Source organism: Xiphias gladius, chromosome 13 (assembly GCF_016859285.1).
Source record: "Xiphias gladius isolate SHS-SW01 ecotype Sanya breed wild chromosome 13, ASM1685928v1, whole genome shotgun sequence".
Classification (NCBI taxonomy): Eukaryota; Metazoa; Chordata; class Actinopteri; order Istiophoriformes; family Xiphiidae; genus Xiphias; species Xiphias gladius.
This window is the reverse complement of record NC_053412.1, coordinates 5,337,173-5,349,404: the sequence shown is the minus strand read 5'-3', so window position 1 is coordinate 5,349,404 and position 12,232 is coordinate 5,337,173. Positions and strand designations below refer to the sequence as shown.

At 40.1% G+C, this 12,232-nt stretch overlaps 1 protein-coding gene across 1 annotated transcript; it reads right to left on the bottom strand.

Annotated features, from left to right (window-relative positions):
- Positions 1-435: 435 nt before the first annotated feature.
- ccdc28a (coiled-coil domain containing 28A) lies at positions 436-3,579 on the bottom strand. The gene is made up of 5 exons (XM_040141972.1): positions 3,389-3,579; positions 3,071-3,252; positions 2,574-2,728; positions 2,100-2,122; positions 436-1,901 (listed from the first exon to the last, which is right to left on the bottom strand). Exons 1-5 carry the CDS (start codon positions 3,550-3,552, stop codon positions 1,847-1,849), a joined length of 579 nt encoding a protein of 192 aa, XP_039997906.1. The 5' UTR covers positions 3,553-3,579; the 3' UTR covers positions 436-1,846.
- Between the last annotated feature and the right edge of the window lie 8,653 nt (positions 3,580-12,232).

The window sequence follows — 12,232 nt, the reverse complement described above, 5'->3', positions numbered from 1 at the left end:
GTATTTAATTAATAGATGGATATTTTTCTAGGACCGACATTTTTGTGGGATTGTCAGCCGATCCCCCAACACCTGCTGCCCACAATAAGACACAATATCAGTTTAAGGAAAACAAAAGATAGAGAGAAAACCTCTGAAACACAAGATATATCACTACATCGCTCTTTAGTTTCAAGAGAAAAGAATAAGCAAATGAACGCAGCGAGATGCTCCAAAATGATGTTAACAACTTTGGGTTGGACTTGTGATGCACGAGAAGAGTTACCACTTCATCTAATGGAGAACCTGAAGAGGATAAGTGAGTTAAATTTAGTTTACAGTGCTCTACTTTCCTGTTTTTTCTCTCACACTTTCTCCCTCTAACTTCTACATTTCGGCAGAACTCTTCCTTTCTTAAAAGGTTTAAAGAAAAAAAAAGCAGCCAATATAGTCAGACAACATATTTATTAATAAGTCAATAAAAATAAAATCACCAAAACTTAAAACAGTAAAACACTTCAAAATAATCCCACATCCCCCCAGCAACACTGGTTAAAATAAAATAAAAAGGGAGACAATAAAGTAGAATTTACAATCAAAGCAGCATCAAATGATTATATATTAAACACAGAATCCAAACCTAAAATCAACGTGTGCTATGAAAGTCATTGGAAAGGTTAGAAACGATAAGGCAAAAAGGATGAAATGAAAAAATTAAGGCATGGTTGTGATGTCAACATTTGGATTATTCGGTCTTTTCCAGCATCAAAGCAACACACCAGTGATCGGGAGTGTGTTCTGCATGCTGCATGGATATGTGCAAATCTATTCAACACTGAACAATGTGTTGGAGGTGATATCAGGCCACTTACACGTAGCAAGAAAATTTATGCAAAAACTACAAACTGGAGTCGCTGATTTTTTTTTTCTCCACTCATAACATACAGTGCAGTTTCTATGGTCATAATCTACTGTATGTTTTAATGTTATTTTTGGCTGATTTACTGAATCTAACTATAATTTAATCAAATCAGGAAATACTTTCTAGGTTTTATCGTCTCACAGATAAGGTCTAAGCTTGTGTTTAAAGCTCAATGTTGAGAAACAATTCTAAACATATTTCTCTATCTATATGTTGAAATGTCTAGCTCTGGATGTAGTTTGTGGCACTGATTCAGCTAGATAGATACGACAAAGTGCAACAGAATGAGTTTAAATAAATCCAGAAAATTCCTAAAGGAGCAAGTTTGCAGTCAGTTCACTTTCAACAAAGCTGATGAACAAACACTGAGGATATTCTTTCATCGTTTGCTGGACAAAACCAGGTGAGTTCTATACGTCAATATCACTGTGATTAGCAATGTATTGCAAATCTAGACTGTTTTGAAATGAGTGAACTGACTACAACTTGACTTTAAAACAGGCCATGATAGGGATGCACCAGTGCCAATATGTAAAATATACTGTACCTCTCTCTCTATATAACTCTGACTACGAGACAAAAGATACTGTATCTGATTTATTAGAGGATGTGTTGAAATTCAATCGTAGCTCAGTATTTCATCTTACTGTTTAGTAAAATAAGATTACAGCTATTTTCTACTTGATGTTAGCCACTGTATTTAGCACTCACTGTTGGTATACTGTGAACAATGAAAAGTAAGGCTGTTGGGGCATCCTTATTAGGGCATTTTACAATACATCCACCCCCCTGTGCAGAAAGGGAACACTGATGAACGGCTTTGTTGCCATTTCTGGCATAATACTCAAGCTTGCTTCAACTCCACCTTATCTGTTGAAGCATCCCTAGGTGGCAAATTGTCGGGTCAGATGAGGTTGAATTAAAAAAAAAAAAGAGAAGGAAAAATCACATGCTGGCAGTCCTCGGGATCTCTTGGGTGTCAGCTAGATTCAGTTTCTGACTGGAAGAGCAAGGTCAAGGAAAAAAAACAAAAAAAAAAAACAGGAAAAAATCTCAAGTTTTTAAACAAGATCAGTGCTGGACAGAGAGGAAAACTTCAAGGGGAAGAAGTTTTACTTTGACTTTCAAGTCTTTAAAAAGCATCTAAGGGCTTATAGGATGCCTGAGGACTGGTGAATGTTAAATATCAAAAGGATACATCGAAGAACTCAGCTCCTCAAGCTGTGAAGAAAAATAATAGTTTGGTCTTATTACATATGGCAGCACTTTGTACGGCAAACTTAAATCACTTTAAAGGACCTTTTACAGACTTTATCCTGTTAGACATGCAACAAGCAGCCAACTAAACTCTTTAAGAGTTTAGCACTTGTGAGGGAAGTGAGCAGCTAAATCCTTGCTGGAATCCTAAATAGTTACACCCCATCAATGAACGGCTTTATCCAGGATGATACAACATAATGAGCTCAACGTGCTGCTTGAAAAACATTTCTGGAGCTAAACTGTTCCCAGTCTGTTTTTTATCTTGTAGAGTTATTCAGCAAAATTGTTGTCATGTCTGACAAAATACCATAATGAAGTTTGGGTATCTTAAAAGAATGCTACTACATAAACACAATTAAAAATAAAACAAGGATAAAGTCAGAAAATTTTACAAATACTATTGCTGTCTTACATTAAGTAGTAACTTGTCCATGTTGGTGTCACAGGCCATTTTCCTCTGGTCCTCAGGCATTTCGTCCACCTCACCATAGAGGTCAAAGTGCAGACGGGCCAGCTTCTCCTGCATCTCCCTCACATGCTCCATCTGGCCAATGGAGCACTCATTGCCTGACAGAAAGAAAACATGTAGAGTCGGCTTCAGCTGATGTTTTTTTTTACTATTACATTGTTTGAAACACTGCTTGCCTTACAATCTGTCAATCATCTGCTATACTTTATACGATTCCTTCACTTCTTTCATCTACACAATCAACCCGCGTTGATTAATCTTTTCTACGTGTTGCAAAAATTCTTCAGTTTAAGAATAAGACATGATTAGACATTTATATCAGATGTTTAAGTCACATCTGGATCTAGTCTATCTTAAGTTATACAGGGTTTATTTGAATCTCAAGACATTTGTCAGACAATGTGCGCTCTAGTAAAGTGTTATTCTATTGTCTAAATTACCAAATGCTTGTAGTTTCCCTGAGTGGAAGTCGTTGAGGAGACTGAGCAGGCCATTCTCCATCTCCTGTACATCTGAAACATCGGTCAGAAAGGAGTGCTGGATGATCGGTGCTGCCTGGCCCTGGTTCTGATTAGCTTTACCACCCAAACCCACCTGATACCTGGGTTTATCCCTGACTCCCCTGGAAAACAGATCAACAACACAGAACAGTCAGAAATGAGGGACTGCATCCTCAAATCCTTTGTTTCTGGGAAAGATTACAAGATGATATAAAGCTATTATTAGTAAAAAAATAATAGTGGTTGTACAGTTCCTACCTCCTGTTCTTACTCTTTTGACTGGAGTGAGTCCCCATGTTGTAGCTGTATCCGACGTGCCGCCCCCCGGCAGAAGCACTGCTCTTCCGGCCAGAGCCCCCGGTCGGAGCCGCCGAGTTGGTGGAGGTCCTGGGACTCTTTCTCTTTAGCTTTCGCTCCTCCATAACTTCATGTTACGGTGCTGTCTGGCTAGCGAGCTAGACGGCGAAACACGAAAAGCTGACACCGGGCACAACAGTCAGCACTGTAACTCTGAACCAAAGTCCTGTAGCTAAACCTGCAGAAACAATATCCGGACGGAAATTACCAGGTGTGCTTCGTGACCCAGCCAACGTTAGCTCGCCAGCTAGCTCGTCGGCTAATCCACAGACTTCACAGGTGCCCGTATAAATTACATATCACAAACATACACCGATGAACATATTTACTCACAATTGCAACTGAGTAAATCCTTTGACACCAGTGGCAGCGACGGGTTGTCCACACGGTTAAAACGTTTGCTAAACCATGACAATTTCCCTAGCTATCTCGCAGGATAGCAAACTAGCCTGCAAACTCTGAAAACTTCCTGTTTTGGTGTGACGCAACGAAACCGATCAGCGCCAAATTCCACATCCCCGCCGATTAACCTCTAAACTAAACCAAAATGCAGTATCTCATCTGACTTTACACAGTAATTACATTTCAAAATGTTAAGCTTTTTTCGTAGCACAAGAGTACTTATTCTATACTGAAAGTCTAGCGCAACTTGATGAAAGTTTCTCACCTGCTCTGCGTAGTGTCCTTCTGAGGTCCCTGCAACACGAAATGGAACTGAGCCCAACACCGGTCGCGTTCCATTTCAGTTCCTAGTTTATTGTTCTTGTGAATTACTGCAGGAAGAAAAGGTTTAATAATTTGTTAACAATGAGGATTTAAGTGAGGATAAAAATTTATGGATTTTTCTTCTGCATTTGAAGCACTTAGAATAAATTGGAATTGAAGATACATTAGCAGTAAAACTGCTAATGTAATAAGGCATTTTAAGTAAAAAAGACACGTTATACCTAACGTTTATTTTACTTTTTATTTAATTATAATCATACATTTACTTAGTATTTACTTATTTTACTTCTCAGGTTAATGATTTTTCGGATTTTGCTCGAACAGACAGGTATTTAGTTGCGCTGTAACGAACCAACATCACGTTTTAAGATGCACGCTGAACTTCTGTATACAATAAACAAAGTTCACGAGAAGCATATTTCTTCACCTCCAAAGAGGATTTCCTTCTTTCTTCTTTTCCTTTCTCTCTCTCTCTCTCTCTCTCTCTCTCTCTCTCTCAATGCGAAGCAGCCGTCGTGATTTCATTGGCACACAGAAATGAACGGCTATAATGTCTCTACCGAACCCTGCAAGTCTACGGGGTCGGCCCCCATGATCCGGTGTCAACTTGTCCAAGACTGGTCGGGATCGCATCTTCCGGAGGGGGTTTCCCTTTAAAAGCAACCAACCAACGTGAACTGGGACTGAGGCGTAATGGCAGTGAACGACCACAAGGTGGCGATAAGAGAACATCCAATAATAATCCTGGCTCTCCCGTTTCTTAATAAATGAAGTATTAGTAGCTGATAAACTTGTTGAAAATGGGCACTTTTTTTTGGACCTTTTTAGTTAACTGTGCATGTTTTTTTTTTCTTCAAATTTTAAGAATATTCTAAATGCCGATTGATTAAATTGCAGAGCACCACTAAAGCCTTCATTAGCACACCCACATATTTTGCACTGAATAAGGATTCAAGTCAATCTTCAGTCACAGCCTTACATAGCTACACAAATAGCTTATTTTATCCGGTTTTACTGACACCGAAGGGGAAAATTCCTCTCATTTTCAGTGTTGTTCAGTACTGCATCGCTGCATTGTTGGTATTTACAGGAAGGCCTTTATGAGGCACTCTGGAGGGAAAATGGCACTAGAAAGCGTCAGATGAACGACTCATCTGTATTAGAGAATGAATTTCAGTTTGCAGCTTAAAACCGTGACCTCCTGTTTAGGGGTCGCGAGAAAAAAGTTGCCTAATGAGGATCTCTAAATATCAAATTATTATATACACTTAAAAGTCATGTTTCTCCTGTGCAGTCCTGGTCACTGGCCACGCTCGAGCACCACACATCGGTGGTCCCTTAAAAGGAGTCAGGCGAACTGGTGGGTTCCTTGCATCCCCCCTACAGCGCATGCTTGTATTGGGTTTATTCATCTGTCTGCGTGAACAAGGTTAATGTGCAGACGCTCAATTGGAAAATTGTCCTTATTTTCCATGTTTGGCCGTTGGACCCTTTTCCACAAAACAAAAATAAATGAAATCGGAACTTAGAGGCCTTGAATAAATATTTTCTCAATCAGCTTCTCACTATATCACTAGGGTCTTACATGAACACACTTCTTGTTTTTTTTGTTTTGACAATTTTACTTATTTCACCTGAGAGATCTCTCTGTGTTTTTCTCTGTGCTCTTCTCACTTATATTTAGTGGGGAGGGATCAGTTGGAAAAAAGGTCATGTCACATACTCCTGTGCAACAATCAGGATTTAGCTATATTTGAATTAAAATCCGTTCATACTACTGTTTTAACTATTAATAAATAATACTTATGGATCTTTTTGAAACTTCTAATTTTGATTGTCGATTATTTAATAGTATAGACTTGAGACCAAGTTTTCAGGGGCTTCCTTGAGTACACCTTAAAGCCTGGGAAGATAAGTTAAATTAGAAGGAGAGGTATAAAAAAAATAAATTATAAAAAGTGAAAAAAATGAAATATAAAGTACAATTATTAATATCATTGTGAAGTCAACTAACTGCTTGCCTGTACTTGAAAATGACCCGTGTATAAGATTAGAGAAATGTTGTCTTTATCAATCTGCATGGTTCAGTCTTTCCAGCTCCACACCAATAGTTCAAACATCAGCTGAGTTGTTAGCAGGCCATTCATTTTTTGATTTTTTGTTTTAAGACAGTACCCTGACCAAAGAACAGTCAAAAAAGTGAAAAAAATAAAAAATAAAAAATCCCTGAAATCTTGAAAAAAAAAGTTTGGGGGTTTTGGGAAAACTACCTGCTGTGGAAAATGGACTCATTTCTCTCTGTGTTGCATCGTCTTTTCCCCATCTGTCATTTCTCTTCTTTCCTGCTTTGTGAGCTTGTGTGTGTGTGTGTGTGTGTGTGTGTGTGTGTGTGTATGTGTGTGTGTGTGTGTTCGTTTGAGTGTGTACTTGCTGCGCGACAGTGGCTGAGTGAAGTGAACCAGGATAAAATGTTACAAATGAACACACTTAGACCGTCACATCCACAGGGCCATTAACTTAGTGGATGTATACACACACACACACACACACACACACACACACACACACACACACACACACACACACACACACACACACACACACCTATCTCTCATCCATAATTGCAGTGTAGGTGCTGTTTTGGGAGCTAGCTACTAGTTAAAGCCAGTTAATTCTTTTCTCATGTGCACGGCTGCTTGAATTATACTTTGGACTGTAAACGAGTGACAACTCGTCTAATTACACACCGCGTCTTACTGCTAATTCTAAGTTACCTGCCTTTCGAATGCAGCATTATTCCAGCATTTTAACAGACATACTTTAGCTACTGAAGACACTCCAATCTGGGACTAAACGTGATTTAAATAACTGAAACAAAAACATACAAATACATAGCAGTTAACATCATTTGCCTGCATGCGATGATAAAGCTCTCTTTACAATTTGATTTCGATAAAAGGTTTTGTTTTTTCTATAATAAATATTCATATTATTTCACAGTGAAATGGAATGTTTTCGTCATTTTGAATTCTTTCTCAATTGAAGTCTTTTTCAGGCAGGAATAAAAGTATGAAGGCCACTCTATTGTTTCTATTCATGTGCGTGTCCATGTTCGATACTGTATATCCCCTAGTGCCCAGGATACTCAGGGGACTTGTAAAGTAGACACTGGGTGTGTGGGTGCGGGTCTCTTGGGAATTAGGGTTAAGCAGAAGGTTACAAGTGTGCGTGTGTGTGTGTGTGTGTGTGCGTGTGTTTTCATCTCAGCAGCTGTGACCCAGAATAAGACATGTTTTTATCCCTTCATATTCCTTTATCTACCTCATGTACCCCTTACACACAAACACACACACACACACGCACATACACACACTTGAACTGAGTGTTTCCTATTAAAAATGACTAAATTTATATCTTTCTCCATCTGCTGTATGAATAAATGTTCCATTTGTGAGGGAGATGTCTTGGCCTTGTCTCCCATTTGTCCTCCATGTAAGGACATGGAGCAAGGGACACACACATACATTTACATACAAAGTGCGCTAATACACACAGTTGGACTGGAAGAGATGAATGGGGGAGGTGGACAAGAGAAAAAAGAGTCAAAGAAAGTAATAGGTAATAAAAAACAAACAAACATGAGACATTTATAATGATGTGAGAGGGCTTTTTTGGTTTTGTATGGCTGACTGACTTCCAGAGAAAAATTACTGAAAGTAATACAGATGCAAGTGTTTACCCCATGTAATGTTACACGGCATTTAACATTGACTTCCCTTACACACCAAACAAAGTAGAGCAAACGGTGGAAACCATTGTCTAAGAGCGACTACTCACCACAAAACAGTCAGTGTGAAAATGTGCAGAAGTGCTGAAATCCTTATTTGAATTACTATGGATTCAATTTTCTATACTGTACCATCCAAAAAAACAGCACAAACAACTCTACATTTCTCATCTGAGTACCATCCTGGCGATTCAGAAGGTTATAGTAGGCTATAATTTACATTACTATTAACCATTTTCCAAGGTATACCATCATTTTTTTAGATGGACTTCCTACCTGCCAGGCTGCCACTCCTTTCAATGAACAGAAGAATGAAGTAGGTATCAACTTGCAGTGATTTTTAATTTGCTCCGGTGTCTCAAAGTGGTCAATTAATGCCTGAAAATCAAGCCTGAATTACAAGAAACAAATAAAAATGACAACATTAATTTTGGAGCTTTTTCCATTAACTTACTTTATGTTTAGGAGCCAATTATCAAATTTTACTGTAGATTTTAGAGCTTCCTTGAGCACAGTGACAAAAGTGCTTCAAAAACGGCTTATTGCACTTGCACTAGCAATTATGCGACATTAACACTGTTTTGGTAAGAAATAAGTGCTTCAAATGGTAATGATTCATTTATGCATACAAGTTGGAAGTCTGTGCATTTTCATACTGTAGTGCCTGTAACAGACTGCCAAATCCTCTGGTTGCCCGAGAAGAAGGAAACCAATCTAAGAACCTATGGAAACTGATCAGCAGCAACGTTCAGTATATGAATTTGTAGTTAGGGGACTATCGTGCACCCAAATGACCACCAATATGATCTTTGAAGTAGTCTACAACCACTTTTATCCATCTCTTTTGGTGATAAAAGTGGCATGAAGGAATATACTGGAACAAGGATCCAACAAGAAGGTCTAGGAAAGTTTCAGGAGCTGAGGATCAATAACGCTGGAATAAAATATAAGAATAAACAGCATACACTGTAAAATTTTGCTTCAAGATTTGGGCCAAAAAGTGATGATTGAAAGAAAGATATGTTAGTTCTTGCCAAGGAAAAACTGAGTGACTATTATTTGTCAGGGTTACATTTGCTACAGGACTGTGAACATTTTCTATGTGATTTAGTTTCACACTCCTTCATCCACCTGTCGTTTCAAACCCTTTTCCCACTCATACCCTTGTATCTTCTCTTTAACTTTGGTCTCCCTCTCATTCAATTCCCCGTCTCCTCCCCCTCTCCTCCTTCCTCCTCCACCGCCCTACCCCCCCTCCCTCCATTTCGCCTCTTCCTGTCCTCCTCTCACCACTCTGTAGAGGGTCCAAGTGACATTTGGCTGTCCCCTGCCTCGAGGGGGTCCAGGAGATGCAGACGTTTTTGGCAGGCAGGCACAGGGACGCCTAGGGGTCCTGACGGGGACTCCTGGACTAGGAAGAGAAAAAAAGTACACATCATAAATTGCACCCGCAGTCAGAAAACACACATACGCTCTCGGGGTGCGCATGCATAAGTAAACAATTGCACAAACAGAGGAGAGCTTACATAGACACATACTGACACACGGAGATGTGAGTGCGCACAAACACTCATGCACCTACCAATCAAACACATGTAACGAAGACACAGTAGATGGTAAATGTGAGAAGGCGAGGGAAGCTGCCCCCACGGAAAAGTTTGGAAAACAGTAAATAAACTGGGATTTGAATTTGAATTGCTAAACTTTCGAGCTTCAAAACGCCCAGCTGGCTGCACTCCCTGTCCTCCTTACTATCACAACTTTACTTACGACAGCTTTCTATGCTGATCAGATATCAGATATGGGACTGATACAAGAATAAATCTGGATGATGCAATCTGATACAACGAGACAGACATCTGCGTCTGACTTGTCAAACATGAATCAAGTCTGTTTTGTTCCAAAGCCCCAAACGTAACTTTCATCATTCACAAAAGTGCTAGCATTTAGTATAAAGATGGAGCTGAGTATAAAATTCTGTAGGTTAACTGTGAGAAATAAAAATCTAAATCCTTACATCCTGCCCACACAACCCATTTGAAGTTCCCTCCATGATTTTGAAAATGTAAAGAATAAAATTTTTAAATTCACACGTCAATTTGAGAAGACTCTAATTGCTATGCTCATTAAAGCAGATTTGGTTATAGTACACAGTAAATTGCGGTCTCAAATGTGTTTTTCTTTGAATCTCCCAGGAATGTGATCTTTCCTTGGGGGCTTTGAGAGTCTCTGCAAACTAAAAACAACCGTCTCTACCCAAGAACAAGTGTGTGATTAGAGAAATTTCTCTGAAATGGGAGAAATAGCATTTGCGTATGTTTCCATGCATTTGTCTCCAAGTGGTAACCCACGCTTGTCTTGTGGAACTATCTTCAGCGCAAAGCGGACAATCATCAGTCGCTTCAGCACCGCACTTTCCATAGGTCGCTTGTCAACTAAACTACGTGGGAGGAGCTGTGACTTCTTCCTTTAAAAAGGACTCCCAGGCTTTTTTATGATCAAATTCAAAGTGCACATGAAAACACCTGGATCAAAAAAAGTCGATGCCGCAGAACCAGAGACATCGTCTTTTTTATTCCGCGCATTCTTCTTCCTTGTCAAAACCTGCCGCCTACATTACCAACAATGCAACTCAACCGCTGACAGTTTGATCAGAGATTTGGGTGTCTTTATGGCAGTAGGGGCTAATGTAGCGTCAAGCAGAGACGAGGAGCGCGTTTCAGAGATCTGGTATCTTACTCCTCATCCACATCATCCAGATTATTTTAATTATCAAACCCGTAGTTTTAAATCCCAACCATCGTCAATCCCATCCCCTCTCTCCAACTGGCTGGACATTGTAGAACCTTGTAATTTCATGTGTCACGGTTAAATCGGACTGAACACTCCATGTTTTACCAAATCTCACCCCCTTAATTAAAATGAATGGGGGGTTTCTGTATACGGCCCTCTCTTCCATGACTATCCAGGCATTATTGCTAGCACTGTTTCTGCTGCCACAACCCTGAAACATCACTTCCTGTGCACTTCCAGGTGTTCACAGACATCTGTGAACAGGGCACATGTTGAAGAGCAGTAAAATAAAGTTTAATTTGCGTGAAATTACCGCTTAAAGAGAAATCCAAAATGAGAAAAGACATCATGACTTGTTCAGATGGACAGTTTTGGCGAAGTGAATGTCCTCATCTCCCGCCACTCGTGTCCCTCTGAGATCACTCACCTGTCCATTTTCCCTCTCCACTCTCCTCTATCTCCCAGGACTCTTCAGAGAGATAATACGCTGGTCATCGGGGGAGCGACAGAGCGAGGGGGGAGGGGGAGATGCAGGGCTAATTGTGGGGTGCCGGAGCTCATCGTTGCTGCACTGCGCACTGTTTTGGCTGCACCATAATTACCTGGTAGCTGCAGATGTTTCACACCATTGTTGAACAACCAGACGGAGAGGAAGGGATGGATAGATGGACGGAGAGGTGGGGGAGATATAAAGAGGGGGGAGAGACAGAGGCTGGTTCTCGCAGCCAGCTGCAAACTTCTACACACAAGCAAAGAAACAATGACCAGAGACTTTCTCAGTCCATTTATCTGTCCATCTTTTTACCTATTCTTTTATTCATCTCTCTCAATCCATTATCAAACCAACCCTTTTATATTTGCACCTTGAGTGTTGATTGGTTATAATAATTCTTTGTGTCAGTCTATTTGTGTGTGTGTGTGTGTGTGTGTGTGTGTGTGTGCAGGGTGCAGCCTTCCCACTGATGCAGAACAAAGTAGCATAATAACTCAGACACTGAGCTGACCCTCTCTGCTGCTCTCAAGTACACTTAATGGATGTGTGTGTGTGTGTGTGTGTGTGTGTGTGTGTGTGTGTGTGTGTGTGTGTGTGTGTGTGTGCGTGTGTGTGTGTGTTAGCATGTATTTGCAGTCTTTGTGTGTGTGTGTGTCTGTCTGTTGAATTTGAATATGACTGCTTCCACATACCCAACTATGTGACTGTGTATGTCCTTGTGCATATCTGTATCCCTTTTCTTTGTGTGTGTGTGTGTGTGTGTGTGTGTGTGTGTGTGTGTGTGTGTGTGTGTGTGTGTGTGTGTGTGTGTGTGTGTGTGTTTCACGTGTTCAAATAGCTGATCCCCTCCAGGGGTGAATTGTTATGGATGCTGTTCTGTTGAAATTACAGTTATTTGTTTCCTTTAAAACAAGCTAATTGCAGCATAGAGGATTGCTGTGTGTGT